Source organism: Ictidomys tridecemlineatus, chromosome 11 (assembly GCF_052094955.1).
Source record: "Ictidomys tridecemlineatus isolate mIctTri1 chromosome 11, mIctTri1.hap1, whole genome shotgun sequence".
NCBI classification, from domain to species: Eukaryota; Metazoa; Chordata; class Mammalia; order Rodentia; family Sciuridae; genus Ictidomys; species Ictidomys tridecemlineatus.
The window spans coordinates 75,904,626-75,927,656 of record NC_135487.1 but is presented as its reverse complement, the minus strand read 5'-3'; the positions used below and the strand labels follow the sequence as shown (position 1 = coordinate 75,927,656).

Genomic DNA, 23,031 nt, shown 5'->3' with positions numbered 1-23,031 from the left:
TATCCTTAAAAAACACTGTAATAGGATCATTATTGCCACTTTATTTTAGATGAAGAAGTGGATGCCGCAGCCTATAACAATGGAATGCGGATGCCATCATCGCTATAATTTTTGGACCTGAGCCTGCCTTTTGTGCTAAAAGAAAGACCTGTTACTCTGAAAATTTCATAAGTGTGTATATTTAACTTTTGAAGATCCTCCATGATCAATTTTGGTTGATGAAATATGAACATTCTTTGGCTTGATTAACTACAATTCATTTTGTTTATAAATAAAGGTGAGGAGCTGGGGTCATAGCTCAGCGGTAGAGCACTTTCCTCACCCGTGTGAGGCACTGGGTTCAATCCCTAGCCCCCCACAAAAAATAAAGATATTTTAAAAAATAAAGGTGAAATTGTTGGGCACGGTGGCACATGTCTGTAATTCCAGCCTGGGAGAAACAAGAATGAATAATGGCAAACTCCATAAATTCTTTGGAGAAGCCACTTGTTTAATTGTACTAGTAACATCTGTCTCCCTCTTCAGTTACTTGGACGTATAGAGAAAATCTAAGATGTGCACATGCAGGCTCACCAAATACTTTGAGAAAAACAACATAAATTATTGATGCTCCTCTTAGTACATTATAATAAAGCCAACTTCTTCAAGAAAATATTGCAAACATAAACGTGTAATTATATTTGTTACAAACAACTTCAGAGTGATGGTCATAATACTCTGAGTCATTCCCACATTTCTGTGTGGAGTCAGCGTCTTGAAGAGTCTGTGCTTAAAGGAGTCATCTGAATGGCATTCAGTATTTGCATCATGGTTACCAGATGAATGTTTGAGTGTTTGAATACACAGAATGACTCCAGGAACTCTGATGAAGGAGAAAAGTACAAAAATATTCTTGGTATGGAGCAAACAACACCAAACATCTTAGAGTCACATTTTGATGTCTCTTTCTCTCGTTCCACATCTGTATCCTGGTAGCTATACTTAAAAAAATCACACACACACACACACACACACACACACACACACACACACACACACACATATATGTTTGAGGTCAGCAGTCTGGACAATTCAGCAAGATTCTGTCTCAAAATTTAAAAAAGGTTAGGGATAGAGCTCAGTGGTAGAATGCTTGCCAAGACTGCATGAGGCCCTAGGTTAAATCCCTAGCACCTCAAAAATAAAATAAAAGTCAGATCATGCCACATCTATGCCGAAAACCCTCATGCTGGAATCCCTCATCATAGCTTACAAAACCTTATGTGCTTTGGCCTCCGGCATGCTTCTCTTGTCTTCATCTCCTCTCATTCATCCCTCCCTCATTCTGCTTCAGTATGGGGTCTCCAAGGACAGAATCGTCGCACTAACTGTTCCCTCTGTTCTGACTTCCTTTTTTTAATATTTAATTTTTAGTTATAGTTGGATACAATACCTTTATTTTATTTACTTATTTTTGTGTGGTGCTGAGGATTGAACCCAGGGCTTTGCATGTGCTAGGTGAGCACTTCTACTGAGCCACAAACCCAGCCCCCTGCTCTGACTTCTTGACTACCAGATATTCATTGGTGTGCTGCCTTACCTCTTTCAGGTCTCTCTTCAATTATCCCCTTTTCATAAAGGCCTTCCCTAACCACTGCATCTAAGATAGAACACCCCTCACTGTCTATTCCCTATATTCTGTGTTTTCTCCATAATATCTGTTACCACTTAGCAAATATACATTCTCTTGTTAATTTGTTTCTAGTCTGCCTGCCTTCCCAGACACAAACACTCTGTGAAGACAGAAAGGGGACATCATCTGTTGCAATCAATCACTGCTGTATTTCCAGCATGCAAACCAGAATTTGGTATGAAATACATTTAATGAATAAATGAAATGTCTATAATACTTTGGCAAGCACACTATGATCTCTGAGCATTTTTCCTAGTTATTCCATTTGCCAGTTGGTCTGTCTTAATCTACTCCAAAATAGGTTTTTGTTTGTTGTTTGTTTGTTTGTTTGTTTAAGAGACCAAGTCTAACTGTACTCCCCAGGCAGGCCCCCAATTTCTGGCTCAAGCAGTCCTCCTACCTCAGCCACTTGAGTAGCTGGGACTGTATACTTTACAGAGGCTTTTAAAATAAAAGTAAAATAATAAATAAAATAAATAATAAAACTCATTTATTTTGCTCATGAATCTGCAATTAGGCAGGACTCAGTTTGGAAAGATTATCTCTGCTCCATTCAGCATCAGTTAAAACAGCTCAATGGAGTTTTTGAGATCCCACATTCAAGATGGTTCATTCACATGGCTGGAATGTTGGCTAGGAGTTTGGTTCTCCTCCATATGGGCCTCTTTTCATGACTTCTTGGGCTTCCTCACAGAATGTGGCTAGGATTCAAGACTGAGTGTTCTAAGAGAACGAATTAGAAGTGTATGGCACAAAGTGACTTCACCATATTCTATTGGTCAAGACAGAAAGGCATACCCAAGAGAGGGGGAGACGGATTTTACCTTCTAATAGGAGAAGTAGAATGGCACTCAAAGGGCATGAGGAATGGGATATAGTGTTGTAAGCGTCTTTGAAAAAATACAGTCTGCTGTGCTAATTAAATCAGTCACTGAGAAAATATAATTGTAGCCACAAATACATCAGTCTGTATGGAATCATTATGTATCAGCTTGGGTTCCTATTAAACACTTATACTTAAAACTGGGCATGGTGGCACACTTGCAGTCTCAGCTACTTGAGAGGCTGAGGCAGAAGGATCACTTGAACCTGAAGTTCAAGGCCAGCCTGGGCTACATAGCAAGAGTCCATATGAAAAAGAGAGAGAAAGGAAGGAAGGGAGGGAGGGAAAGAATGTTATACTTAGAGGGTCTCAGAGAAAAAAATCCAACCAGATGTGTTGCTGCACAGCCAGGCCTGTAATCCCAGAAACTTGGGAAGCTGAGGCAAGAGGATCCTAAGTTGTAGGCCAGCCTGGGCAGCTTAGTGAGACCCTGTTTCCAAAACAATAAAAAATAAAAAAGTGGTTGAAGGTGAGGCTTAATGGTAAATCTCTCCTGGGTTCAATCCCCAGTAATAACCTCCCCCCCTTAAAAAAAAAGAAAAAAGAAAGAAAGAGAGAGAGAAATCCAACTTTTCCCTGAACTTTACTTCTGGTACTCCTCTTGTGTTTTTTTTTCACCTTCTATAATCTCTTCTTCCAAAAGGAACTTCCAACCAAGACTGAATTCTTGTCTTTTTCTTTCCTATATTTCCTTCTAATATATTCTTTCCTATATATTGTTACACAAATATATTATAAAATTGAAAATAACAATAAAATATCAACAAGTGAATTCTTGCCTGGGTTGTTCTCCAACTCCTGAGCTCAAGGGATCCTCTGCCTCAGCCTCCTCAGCATATGCCACTCTGACTGGCTAAAAATTCTAATTTTTAACTGACTTCTTTTTCAACTATCCCTTCTTCTGAGATAAACCTGGGCTAAAATTCTGGCCTTTGTGAATACTACTAGAGTAACCTTTGTGATTTATAATTGCTTATCTATTTACAATTTACAATCTTTGTTAATTTTCCTATTAGTTTGATGTTTCCTTTCTCTGTAGATTTGTAAGTGTTCTTTGTGTATTAAGAGCAGTAAGAGTGCCACCATGCCCTGTTTTCCCCTGGGTCGTTTCTCTCTTTTAATTTTAATTGAGGTATTTTTTTGATAAATAGAAGTTCACCTTCGATTTGTTGGCTCTTTCCTGTAGTGCCACTCTTCACCAGAAGGGGGAGTGCGGTCAGAAGACTGCCTGAGATGAAGCCTATTTCCAGAGGCAGAAGGAAAATAGGGAAATAAACAAATGACATGCTCTTCTCCGTTCAGTGTACCTGAAGAAGTGTGCAGCTACTGGCCACTGGTCTGAAAATTGGGAAGGGGAGGAGCATATAGATGTAGCTTTGGGAGAAGCTTGACAAAATTGCTGTATTTCCAATAATGCAGCGGGAGGAGCTAAGGAGAGAAGAAAGTCAGAGGTAGAGGAAGCAGAGGAAGTGTGTGTGCCTTGGGGGGTGGGGGTGGGGGTTGCGTTGGGGGCATGCCTCAGGAACAGAAGGTAATTAATGACAGAGTCCATAGGTTTCGGTGTGGCTTTACAATTCCAAGTGTTGGTATCTTTTTTTTTTTTTAAATATTTTGTTTTTTAGTTGTAGTTGGACACAATACCTTTATTTATTTATTTTTATGTGGTGCTGAGGATTGAACCCAGCACCCACACATGCTAGGCAAGCGCTCTACCTTTGAGCTACAACCTCAGCCTCTAGGTGTTGTTATCTTAAAACCAGGAAGTAAGCCCAGAATTTCTTTTGATTTCACACAGGTCACATTCAGGTATACATCTGAATTTGGCCAAAAAAAATGTAGAACACACGATATAGATACCACAGTGTTTTTGTGTTTTTGTTTTTGAGATGAGGTCTCACTATGTTGTTCAGACTGGTCTCAAGTTCTCAAACTTTGGGCTCAAGTGATCCTTCTACCTCAGCTTCCCAAGTAGCTGGCTACATGCCTGGCTTTTTTTTTTTAAGATTTTTTTTTCCAGTTGTTGATAGACCTTTATTTTATTTACTTATATGCGGTGCTGAGAATCTAACCCAAGGCCTCACACATGCGAGGCAAGTGCTCTACTGCCGAGCCACAGCCCCTGGCTGTTTTTTTGGTATATTATCTTTTATAATACACAGATGGATACTCTCCTTTGTGGAATTGACTATGCATCCCTCTTCTTCTCCCCCCACACACTGTCTCTTAATTTTGGCCCCTTTCTTTAACTCTCCTGCCAGTCAATTCTAGAGTAGCTGAGGGTTTGAAACTGACAAGCCAAGAAAGATTACAGACCACATTTTATGGGGGTTTTACCACAGGGGAGAGTGTTTTAGTCTTCACAGTTTTCATTAGCACTCCAATCACTGAAATAGACAATTGATATTTTCTCAATTTCTGTAAAGTGCTATGTATGTTATGTGCAGCTTCAAAACCAGTTCTCTCATTCCACCTCCCCACCTAGAAAGCTGCTTATGTCCCTGTTGTGTCCTCCAAGCCATCACTGGTTGGTTATCTGCAATCACCCACATGTTTGGCCTCCTGGATTGATTGGTTATAGTCTTAACCTTCAGTTTTTGATGAGATGCAGTTGAGATCCTTTGAACTTTGCCCTCATACAACCAGTGTCACTGCAATGTTTACACTGGAATAACAGGTTCTGATCAGCATTAGTATGGACACAATTAGGTATAGTTTTAACTTCACTACTAAACTAGAATGTTTGCCTATGTGTACTTGTTTGGGTTACTTATCATTGAATTAATCATTAAAACATGGTGTCATGCTCACCATAGGTGAAGTACAGGTCCAGACAAGAAAATTTCTAGATGCTGAACACAGAAGCATGTACCTCAGGTCCCAGTTAATCAGGAGACAGAGGCAGAGGCAGGAGGAACGCCAAATTTGAGGCCAGCCTCAGCAATTTAATGAGGCCCTGTCTCAAAATAAAACTTTCCAAAAAGCATAAGGGATATAGCTCAGTGGTAGAATGCTTGTTTAGCATGTTCAAGTCCCTGGGTTCAATCCCCAGTACTGAAGAGACAGAGAAAAAAAAGAAAGAAAAAAACTTTAATAAATCTCCCCAGAGATAATTTATGTTACTTTCCTGCTGTATTCTCCTGTATCCTGCTTCTCATGGGCGAATTTTTTAAAAATATTTATTTTTTTTTAATTTTTAGGTGGACACAATATCTTTTACTTTTATGTGATGCTGAGCATCAAACCCAGTGCCTCATGCATGTTAGGCGAGCATTCTACTGCTGAGCCACAATCCTAGTTCCTCTGGGTGAATTTTAAGCTGAAACTGTCAATGCCTGAGCTTAAGAGTGAGTTGGTTCTAGGTTTTAGCATAGTCCCATTACTACCTCCCTGACCTCCAAATTCCTTTTTTTTTTTTTTTGGTACCCAGGATTGAACTCAGGGCACAGAACTACTGAGTCACATCCCAGACTTATTTGGTATTTTATTTAGAGACAGGGTCTCACTGAGTTGCTTAGTGCCTCACAGTTGCTGACACTGGCTTTTGAACTCCTTCCTACCTCAGGCCTCCGGAGCTGCTGGAATTACAGGTGTGCACCACTGTACCCAGCCCTAATTCTTTACTATAAAATGACAATAATAATAGTTCCTATCTCCCAGAGTTACTATGAGGATTAAATAAAATCTCAATGTTTATTCTTATTAGTAGTAATGAGGAAATATATATAAGCTTAATTTCTACCTTGATATCTCATTATTTTAGCTCTTTCAGGCTTCTTTCTCAAAATGGATATGGGGAAAGTGCCAGGACCTCACATAAAGGGAGTTTTTTTTTTTTTTTTTAAACAAGGCCAGAAATAAACAAGGCAGGCTAAGTGAGAATAAGGGATTATTCAGAACAACCACAATCAGAAGACTTTATAGCTACTAAATGCCTCCTTGGCTAAGGACTAATAGTTCATGATCAGAAATCTAGTAATTTAAATAAAGATTGTATTCAAAAGTAAATGCAAAAGCTGCTAGGAGAGACAAGCATAATTCACACCTTGGAGTGAATAATTTTAAACTATCTTTACTAACAAAAAAAATGAGGTGAGGAAGGAGAAAGCATGGGGGTATAGGCTTCTGAAAATGATAAAAAGAGAGAAAAATAGAAAATAGAGAAGAGGTGAGTCTTGAACACAATCGTTTTTTATTTTAATATTTATTTATTTTTTTAGTTATCGGCAGACACAACATCTTTGTTGGTATGTGGTGCTGAGGATCAAACCTGGGCCGCACACATGCCAGACAAGCGCGCTACCGCTTGAGCTACATCCCCAGCCCTTGAACACAATCTTGAAGAATTAAAGTATGAAGATATTAGGTGTTTAGTTATCCATATGCAAAATTTTGATATTATAGCAGATGGTGAGTTTGAACAATGTTAGACGAGTCAACATGGAGAATGAAAACTCTCATCTCTGGGTGTCGCCTTCAAAACCAGAGCAAGTGGTTAGGCTTGCCTTCCTGCCTCTCATTCTCACATTGCTTAACCTCACTTTTGGAATTTGTTGTGGTTAATTTCTCTGGAAGTTTTTGTGTTGTTGGAGTCTGACAGCTAGAACTAAGGATCACTTTGAAAGAGTGTTGGTGACTCTCAGGCTTGTGGCTATAGCTTTGGGGTAATGTGGAATGATTTCATTGGGGACTTGGGGCCTAAGCACAGGAGATCTATTAGAGACCAAAGGAACTTCCTACAACAAACTTTTCAGGAGCCCTTATTCAATGACTTACTAGTTATGTGACTAAGCATATTACTTCACTTCTCTGAACCTGAGTTCCTTTATCTGTACAATTGTATTAATTTTTACTAAGTCATCTCTTGGGGTCGTTGGGGTATAAAATTATTTAGTTAATTTGAAGTGCTTAGTCTTATACTTGGCAAATAGTAAATATCGAATAAAATATAGTTGTTCTGTAATTGCTTTTATGTGAAGTATAATGATGTTATAGTTTAGATATGATTTCAACATGCCCCCGGGGCTTTGTGTGTGGGAAACTTGGTCCTCAGTGCGGCAATGTTGGGAGGTGGTGGCACCTTTTAAGAAGCAGAGTCTAGCCAGACTCAGTGGCATAACCTTGTAATACCAAAGACTCATGAGGCTGAGGCAGAAGGATCATAAGTCCAGCCTGGGTAATTTAGTGAGGTCTTAAGTAACTTAGTGAGAACATGTCTCAAAATAAAAAAATAAACAGATTAGGATGTAGCTCAGTGGTAAAGTGCCTCTGGGTTCAATCCTCACTACCAATAAAAAAACAAAACAGAAGAAAAAAACAAGCCTACCCAAATCAGCCCCCCCACCTTTATTTATTTTTGGTGGTGCTAGGTATTAAACCCAGGGTCTCATGCATGCTGGGCAAGTATCTACCACTAAGTTATATATCCTCAGCCTCACACTTTTTAAAAAATTTGAGACAGAGTCTCACTAAGTTTCCCAGGCTGGCCATGAACTCATGATCCTCCTGCCTCAGTCTCCTGAGCAGCTGGAATTAAAGGTGTGTACCACCACACCTGGCTTTAAGAGGTATATAGGTGTGTGTGTGTGTGTGTGTGTGTGTGTGTGTGTGTGTGTGTGATGGGGATTGAACTTTTGAACTTTCAACTGTTTGAACTTTCAACCTACAGGACCTTGTGCACAGGAGGCAAGTACTCTATCAATTGAGCTATATCCCCAGCCCTAAAAGTATATATTTTTTTAGCAGAGTACAGTGTTAAGGGGGGGCTTGGGTCATTGGGGATGCTGCCCTCATAGTTCTCATGGGAACTCTTATCAAAAGAGAGATATTTAAAAAGAGAAAGACTAGGGCGGGGAGGGGGCATGGGGGCAGGAAAGATGGTGGAATGAGGCGGACATCATTACCTTAGGTACACATATGATTGCACAAATGGTGTGACTCTACATCGCGTACAACCAGAGAATTGAAATGTTGTGTTCTATTTGTGTACAATGAATTGACATGCATTCTACTGTCATGTCTAAGTAGAACAAAGGAAAAAGAAAAAAAAAAAAAAAGAAAGACTAGCTCCTTCCTGACCTCTGGCTTCCGATCTCACCATGTGATCTGTCCCACCATGATGCCATCAGTCATGACATGATACAATCAGCAAGTTCCTTGAAAAAACCAGTATTATGCTGTTTGAACTTTCAACCTACAAAAACAAACTAAATAAAGTCTTTTTATTTTTCTTTTCTCTTTTCCCCTTCTTCTCCTCCTCCTCCTCTCCCTCTCCTCCTCCTCCTCTTCCTCCTCTCCCCCTCCAGCCTCCCCTCCTCTTCCTCCTTCTCCTCCTTCTTCCTCTTCACTACTGGGGACTAAATCCAGGGGCACTCTATAAACAAGCTATAGCCCTAGCCCTTTTTACTTTTTGAGGCAGGGTCTTACTAAGTTGCCTAGGCTGGTCTTGAAATTGCAATCTTCCTGTCTTAGTCTCCCAGGTCACTGGAATTACAGGCAATCACAGCCTAAATTTTTTTTCTCTTTATTATCCAACCTCATCCAGGCATGCCTGTAATCCCAGTGACTGGGGGGGCTGAGGCTGGAAGTCCGTCTCAGCAACCTATGGAGAACTTGTCTCAAAAAAAGAGGGTAGCGTGCTGGGGATGTAGCTCAGTGGAAGAGTGCCCCTGGGTTCAACCTCCAGTAACAAAAAGAAAAAATTACACGGTTATGTGTGTGTGTGTGTGTATATATATATATATATATGTTTATATGTATATATATATATATATATGTATATATATATATTGTTATAGCAATGGAAAACAAATGAATACAGATGGTTAGTCTTATGTATTAACAAGAATAAGCTCTAGTATCCAGTTATTTAATCAAATGCTAATGTAGTTGTTGCTATGAAGGTATTTTGTAAATGTGGTTAATGTGTTTAATCAGTTGACTTTAAGGATATTACTTTAAAAATTTTTTTTTTAGTTGTAGATTAATACATTACCTTTATTTATTTATTTATTTTTATGTGATACTGAGGATGGAACCAAGTACCTTACATTGTGGGGCAAGTGTGTTAACACTTAGCCACAAGCCCAGCCACAGGAGATTACTCTCGATAATGTGGGTGGGCCAATCTCATAGGTTGAAGCCTAAAGAGGGGAAACAAAACAAAAAAACCATCACCACTAACAACAACAAAAACCAGTTTCCTGGAGAAGAAAAAATGCAGCATAACAACCTGTCTGAATTTCTAGCCAACCAGCCTTAAGAACTTCAGACTTAAGCCAATCATCTATCTCCTCCCTGAGTTTTGTTATTAATTTGTTTTTGTTGTTGTTGTTTTGGATTTTCACAGAAGATTGAGCCCAGGGACACTTTATCACTGAGTTACATCCAGTCCTTTTTATTTTGAGACAGAAAGTCTTGCTAAATTGCTGAAGTTATCCTTGAACTTGCCATCCTCCTGCCTCAGCCTCCTAAGTAGCTGGGATTACAGATGTGTGTGCACCACTGTGTCTGGTCCTGGGTTTTTAGTCTGTCAGTGTGCCCTATGGACTCAGTCTAAGTCAATCCCCACAATCACAGGAGCCAAATTCCTTTATTCCTTTAAAATAAAGGAATTTGTATGTGTGTGTGTGTGTGTGGGTGTGTGTGTGTGTGTGTGTTATGTGTATCTCCGACTGTCCTTTGAATCTGTTCTTTGATAAATGGGGTGTGTTTTGAACATAGGTCAACACAAGATGTTTAGAAAATCAAGTAAAGACAGTAGGTGGGAGAAAATGTAAGAGAGATTCTGATAAAAATAGGATCTTCTCTTCTGTTTCAGTGGTGCATATACTTGTAGTCCCAGCTACTTGGGATGTTTAGAAAGGATCATTTGAGCTGAAGAATTTGAGACTAACCTGAGCTACATAGAGAGATCCAGCTCAAAAAGAAAAAAAAATGCCTAGAGGACTGACTCTCACCTCAAACTTAAGGGGCAGGATGAATTAGGTAGATAGACTGATGACCATGAAGTTGAAAAACTAGAATGAAGAGGAAAATACTGAATAGATATTGGTTTTTAAAAAAACACAACTCCGTATTGGCACAAATATGTGCCCATTTTTCATGAAATGACTTGTGGAAGCCTGTAGTCGTAGTCACAGAAAGAATATTGTTAATTTGACCGAAATCTGAATTTTGATCTTTTTTTTGTATCTCTGCCTAATCTGGTGTCTGCATCCAAGAGGCTCAATGTATCTGGGGCAGAACACAGAATCATGACCGTGAACAACAAGTAGGTTCATGACAGCAGCAATCACATTATATTTCTCTAGTGAATTTATGATTTTACTCTCCTAATGTTCTAGTTTAGCTGTTACAACAAAATACCTTCAGTTAGGTAGCATATAAGTAACAGAAATTTATTTCTTGCTGTTTGGGAGGCTGGGAAGTCTATGATCAAGACACCAGCAGGTTTAGTTTCTGGTGAAGGCCCTCTTTCTTGTTCATACGGATTGCTGTGTCCTCACATGATGGAAGGGTAAAACCACATTCTGGGACCTCTTTCATAAGGGCACTGATTCCATTCATGAAAGTTCTGTCCTCATAATAACCAGAGGATCCACCATCATATTGGTAAGTAAGGATTTTTTAAAATATAGTAGTAGCTTTTATAATTGTTTATGTATCCACCTTTACCAGAGATCTTTATTTCTTCTTTCTCCCCACTTCCCCTCCCAGTGGACTCTATCTTGTCCAGGCTGGCTTTGGACTCCTGAGCTCAAGCAATTCTCCTACCTCAGCTTCTTGAGTAGCTGGGACTACATTGAACTCAGTAATTAGGTTTTCAATATATGGATTTCGGAGAACACATCAGACCATAGTACCTGGACAACAATTTTATACCTTCTCTTTGCCTCTCAGATTGGCAACATTTTTTTTTAAATTTTTATTATTGGTTGTTCAAATCATTACATAGCTCTTGACCTATCATATTTCATACATTTGATTCAAGTGGGTTATGAACTCCCATTTTTACCCCATATACAGATTGCAGAATCACATCGGTTACACATCCACTGTTTTATATATTGCCATACTAGTATCTGATGTGTTCTGCTGCCTTTCCTATCCTCTACTATCCCCCCTCCCCTCCCCTCTCCTCCCATCTTCTCTCTCTACCCCATCTACTGTAATTCATTCCTCTCCCTTGTTTTTTCCCTTTCCCCTCACTTCCTCTTATATGTAATTTTGTATAACAATGAGGGTCTCCTTCCATTTCCATGCAATTTCCCTTCTCTCTCCCATTCCCTCCCACCTCTTGTCCCTGTTTAATGTTAATCTTCTTCTCATGCTCTTCCTCCCTGCTCTGTTCTTAGTTGTTCTCCTTATATCAAAGAAGACATTTGGCATTTGTTTTTTAGGGATTGGCTAGCTTCACTTAGCATAATCTGCTCTAATGCCATCTATTTCCCTGCAAATTTCATGATTTTGTCATTTTTTAGTGCAGAGTAATACTCCATTGTGTATAAATGCCACATTTTTTTTTTATCCAAAATGCTCACCATCTCTAGCAGTCTGAGAAATGCAAATCAAAACCACCCTAAGATACCATCTCACTCCAGTAAGATTGGCAGCCATTATGAAGTCAAACAACAACAAGTGCTGGCGAAGATGTGGGGGAAAGGGTACACTTATACATTGCTGGTGGGACTGCAAATTGGTGTGGCCAATTTGGAAAGCAGTATGGAGATTCCTTGGAAAGCTGGGAATGGAACCACCATTTGAACCAGCTATTCCCCTTCTCAGACTATTCCCTAAAGACCTTAAAAGAGCGTACTATAGGGATACTGCTACATCGATGTTCATAGCAGCACAATTCACAATAGCTAGACTGTGGAGCCAACATTTTCTTTTTCTCTCTTTTGTTTTTCTTGGTACTGGGAATTGAACACAGGGATGCTTTATCACTAAGCTTCATCCTCAGCCCAGTTTTAAAATTTTAATTCCTAATTTTGAGACAGGATCTTGCTAAGTTGATTAGGGCCTCACTTAATTGCTGAGTCTAGTCTTGAATTTGCAATCCTCCTACCTCATCCTCCCAATCTTCTGGGATTACAAGTGTGCGCCACTGTGACCTGGCATCACTCAAAATTCTTGAAGTACTTTTTTCTCTTTATTTCCCTTCTACTTTTTAGGGCGCTGTTTCTCATGTCCATTTGTTTCTCTTCTCTTCAACTTGTAATTGTGGCCTACTGGAGACTCAGGCTTTGAATCTCTTATGTTTTCTTTCTATACTTTTTCTTATGTATCTCACTCAATTTCATAGCTTCAAATGTACCAAGTGTATGATCCCATTTTATATAATAAATAAACTATGATAAACAATGTATATGCCAACTCAGAAATGAGATGGAAAGGAAAGACACTAAAACATCAACAGTGATTATCATTTGGTGATAAGATTACAAGCAATTTTAATCTTTGTGCTTTTTTTTGGTAATAACATTTTATATAATTAATATGTGACATTTAATCAGATTTAAAAAAAGAAGAAGAAGGATGCTTGGCTGGAAGAGTGCAGAGAAACTTAGCTAATAAACTTTAAAACATTTCATTCCCACCCTAAGTACCAGAACACTTTGGAGATGAATGAAAAGCATGCAGAATTGAAGCAATTCCTTAAGGGTGACACAGAAAAAGACTTGGTCAACAAATGCGCCAACTGCCTGCATTATACAGAATGGAATCTATTTGTATTTCCCAGGCTCTGAGTACCTGACAATCAGGGGTATACCCTAAAGAAGAAAAGTGGGTCTTTCTCTCTGTTTCTTGATCATCATGTAAACTGCTTCTCTCTGCCACACTCTTCTGTCAGGTTGTTCTGCCTCCCCTTGAGCCATGAGGAATGGAGCCTGCTATCTATGGATTGAAACCTCTGAAACCAAAATCCAAAATGTCAGAATAAAGGAGGTTGCATTCCTGGCTGCTCTGTGGCATGAAACCAAGAAAGCAGACAGGTAGTTTCTCCACAAGAAGGACAGTGGGAGAGCCAAAGACTTAAGGATCCCAGTTCTTGAATCCTTGCTCTCTGGGATTTTCTTCAAAGTAGAATGAAATGTCACTGAATGTTTTTGTTCCTAAACTTGAAGGGTTTTTTGTTTGTTTGTTTTGTTTTTTGGCCTGTAATATTTCTAAAAAAAAAGTTGATGTAAAATGAAACTTTAGTAAAACAAATTGCTTTGAATTCAGATTATAACCCAGTCAATAAGCATTGCCAATACCATTGCCATTACGTGAACCACACTTACCCTAGTCATCTGCCTCTCTCTCCAGGGGGAAGAAATGGTATTCTGAATGTTGTTATTCTTCATACATCCTATAATACTTTTGTTGGACATGTATATGTTCCTAAACAATACATAAATTAGTTCTTTTTAGAACTTCCTAAACTCCTAGGGTCAATTGATTCTCCTGCCTCAGCCTCCGGAGTAGCTGGCACTACAGGCCTGTACCATCAGCCCAGCTCTTTAGTCTCACATCTTAAGGTAATTTCTGCAAATTGCTCCTGAAACTCAATATTATGTTTCGAAGATTCATCATGCTGTTGTGTGGAATATATAGTTCACTCATGTTCACTGATATATAATAAACTTTCACTTTAACATATCGTATGCATTCGGCTGTCAATAGATATTTGGATTGTGTTTATGTTTTTTAAAAAAATTGCTGGGTCCTCAAGTCTTTAATCCCAGCATTAAGGAGACTGACATGGAAGGATTACTTGCTCTCAGGAGTTAAAAGCAAACAAACAAAAAACCAAAAAAGAAAGAAAATGCAAATGATTGACTCTTTCTTGGCAACAAACAGATGGTGGTAATTCAGATGGCTATTCCAACAAAATGTTATTAAGTGAATTATGTGGGGTTTGTCAGAATTATTGCTAGATATTAATCCTGATTTGAATTAGATGTTATTTGAAATTCACAAAGCTACAGGTTTGTTTGTTTTTTTTAGCTCTTTTGTATGTAAATATACCTAATTATCAAAAAAACTTTACAGAAGACAGCTTCTATTTAGGAGGTAAGCTTTTTTTTTCCACTGGGAGTGGGTACCAGAGATTGAACTCAGGGCCACTCAACCACTAAGCCACATTCCCAGCCCTATTTTATATTTTATTTAGAGACAGGTTCTCACTGAGTTGCTTAGCACCAGGCCATTGCTGAGACTGGCTTTGAACTTTTGATCCTCCCATCCCTGCCTCCCAAACTGCTGGGATTGCAGGCATGCTCCACCATGCCCAGCTAGGAGGTAAGCTTTCAAAAGCCTGATGCAATGTGTATATTACAGTTCTATACTATAGTTTTAGGTCTACATCAAGAGATTAAAGTCTTTGAAACTCACCTGCAATCCCAGTGACTTGGGAGTCTGAAGCCAGCCTGGGAAATTTAGTGAGATCCTGTTCTTGTCTCAAAATAAAAAATAGTAAAGTCTGGGAATGTAGCTCAGTGGCAGAGCACTGCATAGTATGTGTAAGGGCCTGGGTTTGATCTCCAGTACAGAAAAAAAGAAATATTAAATACTGAAAAGGGCAAAGGTTAAGGTGAAGGCCCAGGAGTGTTAACCCAGAACTCATACTGAATTATAAAGATAAAATGATTTTTTACCCCCCTCCAATTATTATAGAATTAATAATGTCAGGGCTTTCTGTGCAATAAACAACAACAACAACAAAAATTAAATATATTTTAGTTCTAATAATTTTATATTGATCTAATTCAAAGGAAGCAATTAAGGCCCAGCATAGTGCATACTTGTAGTCCTGGCTACTCCCTCGAGCCCAGGAGTTCACCAGCCTGAGCAACATAGCAAGACACTGTCTCAAAAAAGAAAAAAATAAAAAAGCATGAGAGAGGTAATTCAATCTATTATACCTGAATATACTATGTATTATTATAATTATGTGTTTAATCTCTCATTTTTCAATATAAGCTCCAGAAAATTAGGAATTATTTATTTTGCTGTTATAACTCAATACTTAGCCTTGCCTGACAGGAAACATTTGTTGAATAGATGAACAAATAAATAAATGAACATACAGATGCCATATTCTGCAATTCTCTAAGTATTACAGGTTTCACCATTTAAAAAATAAAATGAAGCTTGTGTGGTGGAACTGAGTTAGTGTTAACCTGCCATGGAAGGATATGTAAACAAAAAATAACCCTTCACTGGTACAACTGCTAAGATTTTGGGGTCTTTTGTTAATGGCAGCATAACATGTCAAAAGCCCAATGATATCATATGTAGAATGCACATATATAGAATATAATCCAACAGATGAGATTCCAAAGAAAGTGAGGTCAATGAGTGTTAACTAATAGTACCTACACTCTTCATTCCATAAGAGAAAGAATCACGAAGATCTGTCTCAGATATCACTTTCTCTGTGAAGATTTCTCTGACTGAGTAGCAGTCAGGACTCTTTATTGCAGATGATTCCCTATATTAGGAAATGGCAACTCCATTTTTTCTAGTTGCCCAGGCTGCAAATCTCAGACTCATCTTTGATCTCTTGCTCTCTCTCTCTCTTTTTTAATCCAATAACCAATATGAAGACAAATAATGTTGACTGAAGATATATCTAAATTTGATCACTTCTCGCCACTTCACTGACCGCACTAGTCCAGACAGTCTTCATCTTTCAACAACTACCAGCCGGCCTCTAGGGTTCTATTCTTGCCATTTGGAGTCAATTCACTGCACAGCAGCCAGTTGATTCTTTAAATCACAAAATAGGTCTGATATGTCACTCTGTTTCTTCATTCCATTTAGAGTAAAGCCAAGGTCCTAAAAATGGTCCATAGAGACCTCTGTGTAATCTGATTCCATTTTCTCTTTGACTTCATATGCTACAATTTTTTATCTTACTCATTCCATTCTGACCATCCCGCTGTCTCCTTGAATGTACCAGGCACGTTCATGCTTCGTAGACTTTGTATTTGTTCTTTCTGCCTGGAGTTGCCTTTCCCAGAAATGGCTTCTCTCCCACCACTTTCTCTGTGAGGTATTCCCTGACTAAAAATAACCACGGCTGGTTTTGTGGCTCAGTGGTAGAGCCTTATATATGTGAGGCCATGGGTTCTATCCTCAGCACCACATACAAATAAATAAATAAAATTAAAGATATTGTGTTCATCTACAGCGAAAAAATAAAATAGCAATAACCCTTCTTCATGCTTCCTCTTCCTTTCCCTGTTTCAGTGTTCTGTATACAGTATACCAATTCATTTTTTTCTATTTATATGTTCAACTTATTATTTTAACTAAGTCAAACTAAGATTCTCTCTTCATTTATTCTTACTTTCCAAGAGGCTCCAAATTCCTAGATATCCTTTTCCTTCTTTCTTTCTTTCCTTCCTTTGTTTTGGTGTAGGTAATTGACACATACTAGCAAGCACTCTACCACTTAGCTACATCCCCAACATCTTTTCTTTTTTTATTATGGAAAAATATACATAACATGAAGTTTGCCATCTTAACCATCTTTAGGTTCATAATTCATTAAGTATATTCAGAAGCTAGGAATGGTGGTGCATGCCTGTAATCCTAGCAACTTAGGATGCTAAGGCAGGACATTCACAAATTTAAGGCCAGCCTTAGCAATTTTTTGAAAACTTGTCTCAAAATATAAATAAATAAATAAATAGGACTGGGTATGTAGCTCAGTGATAGAGTGCCCCTGAGTTCAATCCCCAGTATAGAACAAATAAAAAATATATTCATAATGCTATATAGCTGTTATCACTGCCTAGTTCCAAAACCTTTTCATCTTCCCAATCAGAAACCCTATACCCTTTAAATAATGACTCTTCATTCCCTTCTTCTGATCTAGTCATCTCTATTCTACTTTCTGTGTCTGAGTTTGACTAATCTAGGTACCTCATATAAATGGAATCAGACAATATTTGTCCTTTTTTATCTGACTTATTTCACATATCATGATGTTTTCAAGATTTATCCATATCATACCATGTATCAAACTTCATTCCTTTTAAGCCTGAATAATATTACATTGTATAATATTTCATTTATCCATTCACTTTTTGATAAACACTTGACTTGCTTTCCCTTTGGGCTATTGGAAATAGTGCTGCTATGAACACCAAGGTACAAGTATATGTTTATGCTCTTGTCTTGAATTCTTTTGAGTAACTTGGAGTAGAATTGCTGTACAATATGGTAATTTTAAATTTTTAAGGAGTTACCAAACTCTTTTCCAAAGTGGTTGCATTGGTTTACATTCTCACCAGTAATGCACAAATGTTTAAATTATCAAAATCTTCACCAATTTGTAATTTTCTGCTTTTTTCATAGTCGCTATCCAGGTTGGTATAAAGTGAGATTTCATTTTGGTTTTGATTTACATTTTCTTTTTGTTTTAAATATTTATTTTTCAATTGTAGTTGGACACAATACCTTTATTTTACTTATTGATTTTTATGTGGTGCTGAGGATCGAACCCAGGGCCTCTCACGTGCTAGGTGAGCGCTCTACCGCTGAGCCACAACCCCAGCCCCATTGATTTGCATTTTCTTAATGACTAATAATGTTGTGTATCATTGAATATCCTGTTGTATCTGAAAAAATGTCTGTTCAAGTCCTTTGCCATTTTTTAAATTGAGTTGTTTGTTGTTGAGTTCTAAGAATTATTTATATGTTCTGGATATTATTCCTTTATCAAATATGTGATTTACAAAATATTTTCTCCAATTCTTGGGTTGCCTTTTCACTCTCTTGATAGTGTATTTTTATGCACAAAAGATTTTTATTTCAAATCCAATATATGTATTTTTCTTTTGTTTTCCAACTTTTTGGGTCTCCTATTTAAGAAATTATTGCCAATTTGAAATGACAAGAAAATTTCCCCATTTTTTTTTCTAATAATAGTTTTATAATTTGGCTTTTAAGTATTTGATTCATTTTCAGTTAATTTTTGTATAATTTTTGATCTAACTTCATTCTTTCATATGTGGATAGTTTTTTTACTATGTGTTTTTTATAGTGTATGTTTTTTATTGTCTGTTTTCTGTCACTAGAATTTGTGCTCCATCAAGGCAGAAATTATGTCTCTTTTTGTCATTATTATTGTGTTACTTATCTATTGCTCTTGCAATTTCTTGCTATTAGTGGCAGTAAATCACACTGAAATGTAATGCCTTTAATCAATAAGAAACATGTATTACTCTTATAGTTTCTAAGTGTCAAAAATTTGGCAGCAAGCAGTTTTCTGTTTGAGTTTGGCTTGGGTTTCTCATGAGATTCAGTCAGCTGTGGGCCAGTATTAAAGCAATTAAAGGCTTGACGAGGGCCAAAGATACATTTCCAGAGTGGCCTACTGCCATGACTGGGAAGCTGGCTCTTGATGTTGATAGGAGGCTTTTGTGTTTCTTTTTCTATACACAGCAGCTCACACATGGTGATTGGCTTCCCAAAGCATGCCATCTTAAATAGCAAGGTAAAAGCTACAATGACATAGTTTCAGATCCTTATACCCTATACCCTATCACTTTTGCCACCTTTTAGTTATCACAAAAACAAGCTGTATTCAATGTGGGTGTCACTATACATGGGTATGAATAACTGGCAGCAAGGATTACTGGGGACAAAAGCAAGGATCATTGGAGGCTAAATTAAAGGATGGCTACCATATTATCTAACCCCAGTGTTTAAAACAATGCCTAGAATAATATATTAAAAATATTACATGAGCCAGGTGTGGTGGCACACAACTGTAATTTCAGCAATCTGGGAGGCTGAGGCAGGAGGATTACAAGTTCAAGGCCAGCCTCAGCAACTTAGCAGAGGTCCTAAGCAACTCAGCAAGACCCTATTTCAAAATTAAAAAAATAAAATTCTTCATTATACATGCATATATAATGAGTTAATGAATCATTCAAAGATTATTGGGGGAGGTTATAGCATTAAAGAAAGAACAGAAATACAGGGACTTAGGAAAGGCAAGGTAAACTGGAACCAAGGATTCTAATATCCTTAGGATGCTTTCCATTCCATTTTGTGTTTTATAGGCATGTTCTCTGAGTTCACATCCTTAGAGTTTAATAATGAGGGGGCAAAAGACTTTTATAACTGTGGTTTGAAAAACTATAGGGTAAGACTCCCAGGCCTACTCTGTTGAACCAATCAGTATGGTCAGGGAGTTAGGGTAAGGTAACTGGCTTAGTCTGAATCCGGCCAATATACCTGCTAATAGGGACAGATGAAGGGGAAACAGATAGATAAATACAGTAGTACAACTTCTCAGCCTATCAAGGTACCTCCTTCTGTATGTTTCCACCATATTAGATTTCCATATTATTTATTTACATGTTTGTCTTCTATGCCAGACTATTCCTTCTTCAAGAGAGTATGAACATGGACACCACATTTTTGTAACTTCAAATGACACAGGCTTTGTAGTCAAGAGAGATTTACATTTGCAGTTTTTCTTTTCCTTTTACTACCAGTGTGGCTTTGGACCAGCCATAGCGTCCTCAACCTTTTTATAAAAAAAAAAATTTTTAGTTACAAATAGACTTAATACCTTTATTTTATTTGTTTATTTTTAATGTATTGCTGAGGCTCGAACCCAGTGTCTCACACGTGCTAGGCAGGTGAGCTACCCCTGAGCCACAACCCCAGCCTCACTCTCTTGCTTTTAAATGAGCTTAATAATGATAGCTGCATGAGAAAGCATATAACATTATTAATGATGTTGTAGAAGCTGGAAATATTAGTTAATCCCTTTTCTCAAAGGAAAGTGCTTACATAGTTGAATACCCTCAATAACTCTGTGAGTGAATAAATGAAGCATTCTTAATGACTTGCTTGAGGTTCACTTGTAAATAATGATTACAATAGGGTTAGGGTGAAGATTAAGTGAAATGATAGATGAATAGTCCTTCCACAGTGCCCAGACCATGGTAAGGAGTTTAAAGACATAAACTACCATTAGAGAGGTAGTCCTTTAAAATCAGTATATCAAATCTCTTTTTTTAAAAAATTTAATTGATTTTATTTTTTAAAATACATGTCTGCAGAATGCATTACAATTCTCATTACATGTATAGAGCACAATTTTTCATATCTTTGTATATAAAGTATGAATGGAGGAAGTAGCTTCTATTTAGGTACCCCTTACAAGGTATGTAATTTGCTTCTATGTTAAACTTTCAATTAATAGCCCCTGATATAATATGACCACAATATCCTTTCATAGAACATAATAGCCTGCAGAATTCCAAAACCTCAGATGAAGAGTAAAAACATAGCCAGAAAGAACCGTTCAAGAAAAATAATATTTTTTTTCCTATGGTCAAGTTTCAAGAATTGAAACTATCTAATTATAGAAGGTTCTAGTCAATGCCTTAGAATCAATATCCTAAATACAGTAACAGTTATAAGGTCATTCTGAGACAAATCAAGTCATGGAAGGAAGGAGGGAAAGAGGGTAGGGAAAGGGAAGGAGGGAGAGAAAAAGGAAAGAAGAAAGAAAACCAAAATCAGTTAGCAACCTCATAAGACTTCAAAAAGCTTTGGTTTCAGTATTCCTAGTCCTCCACATTCCCAGCTTAAAGTTAGTACCTAATGAATGTGCAGGATGGAACTGAAAGGGTGTTAAATGGGTGGATCCCAGTGGCAATGTCGTTGTAAACACTCCCTATGAGTCAGCTATAAATTCAATTCAAATCCCCAGTCTTCTTGTCTTCTCTGCTTATCATGGTTACCACCAAAATGACTGCTGCCTTTAGAAACCCTAATGGGAAACAGGTAAATATCTAAAATGATGTTTGATTTCATATTAAAATTTGTAAAAATGCAGATGCTGCAACAGGAAATATTTTATAACTGTATTAAGATTGTATATTTTGCTTAATCTTTAAAACAAGAACAGCTTGTGAATATTTCTTCAGTTTTATTTTAAGAATGTTATCTCATTGTGTTACAGCCATTCCAGTGATGAACAAGAATTTATGGAGTGTTAGGTTTAATTCCACACCTGCAAGAAAGGTATTTTAGTAATTGGCTTTTTAAAATTCAGCACTGTTTTTCCCCTTTCTGTAACCGGCTGCTGACTACTGGTTACCTTTTATTTTATTTTATGTACATTCACAGATGAGGCCTGGTTTGTCTGTAAGGACTTCAAATTTCTCATATGGAGAAAAAGAGTAGCCAAGGAAAATGACTAACTAGTCATTTGCATTTACAAATTTGGGTTGTTGGCAATGTTGAAGGTTGTGTTTCAGTGATGATTTCAGCAATGTAGCTTCCTAGGTGTGCTTAGGAGCACAGTTCATAATAAAAGTTAAATTAATTTTACTGTGAAGAAATACTTGCCTAATGTTGTCTCTTCTTTTTTTATGTGTGTGTGGAAGCTGGGGCATAGTACCAATTCACATTTGCTCCAGTTTACACCTGGCTTTACCATTGCTTGGCCATTTTGCATGAAATGAAAACACATGTCTATCATTGGGAACTCTGATCCTTAATTAGCTGATGAAGAAACTAAAGTTACAGAGATTCAAAGCCAGACAACTAGCAGGTAGCAGAGTCAGGATTTTTCTAATTTGGTCTTTTTTATTTATCTCTTTTTAAAAATTTTTGTACATTGGTGTTTTGTGGCCTTGGAAAGTAACAATTATAATAGTTACTATTTGTTGAATGCTTATGTACTTTGCATAGATGCTCCATTTAATTATCACTTCATTGCTTAAGTAGATATTATTTTCTCTAGTTCATGAATGAGAAGATAGGGGCTCAAAGGGGTTAAACACACTTTCGGCAAGTACCCTTGAAATTTTAGAGTACAATCTAGTGATCTACAATTGGAGTGTTTAAGTGGAATTGCTAATTCTGGTTGCACTGATTTTTATCTTGTTTTAAAACATGTATTTCACAAAGATGAGAAATAAACAGACTTCTTTTAGCAGGTGGGGTAGAAATTGGCATGCTATTGATGTCCTGTCTTGGTGGCACAATTACAAAACACATAGAAATGATATCCAAGCTCTAGAGCCACAAAGCTTGTTCTTTACCATATAGTTATTTACTATAGGAGATTTAGTCTCTACCTATGTATAAGTACCAAGAGATGGCAATAGGATTGTGTGCCTCTTAACAATGTTCTTTTCTAAGATGATGTTAGTGTCTTGCAAACTATGAATATGGTGGAGTAAATGGTAAGCCTTTTTTTTTTTTAGTTATAGATGGACACAATGCCTTTATTTTATTTGTTTATTTTTTAGGTGGTGCTGAGAATCGAACCCAGTGCCTCCCACATGCTAGGAAAGTGCTCTACCACTGAGACGCAAAGCCATTCTTATGGCTACAATAGGTACAGAGGCCACAGTGTTTGTACTTGAGAACTTTTTAGAGTTATATTGTGGGAAATAATGAGTCTAGTGATGTAGGTTGTCACTATTTCATTGTGAGCCTTCATTTT

The 23,031-nt window shown here is 37.5% G+C and overlaps 1 protein-coding gene and 1 non-coding gene across 13 annotated transcripts in view; one reads left to right on the top strand and one right to left on the bottom strand.

Annotated features, from left to right (window-relative positions):
• Positions 1 to 18,031: 18,031 nt before the first annotated feature.
• Positions 18,032 to 18,104, bottom strand: Trnaa-agc (transfer RNA alanine (anticodon AGC)). The gene has a single exon. It is a non-coding gene; the product is annotated as a tRNA-Ala (tRNA).
• Positions 18,105 to 21,314: 3,210 nt separating this feature from the next.
• The window catches only part of Evi5 (ecotropic viral integration site 5), a 232,237-nt gene continuing 230,520 nt past the window's right edge, over positions 21,315 to 23,031 (top strand). For 4 of the 12 annotated variants that reach the window (XM_040289000.2, XM_078026735.1, XM_040288996.2 and 1 more), the window contains exon 1: positions 21,317 to 21,359. In XM_040289000.2, coding sequence (XP_040144934.2) covers positions 21,324 to 21,359 — 36 coding nt within the window. In that variant the 5' untranslated portion in view covers positions 21,317 to 21,323. Of the gene's footprint in view, positions 21,360 to 23,031 lie in introns of all 12 variants that reach the window. The other 8 variants (XM_021728012.3, XM_040288993.2, XM_040288991.2 and 5 more) reach the window with 5 other exon arrangements.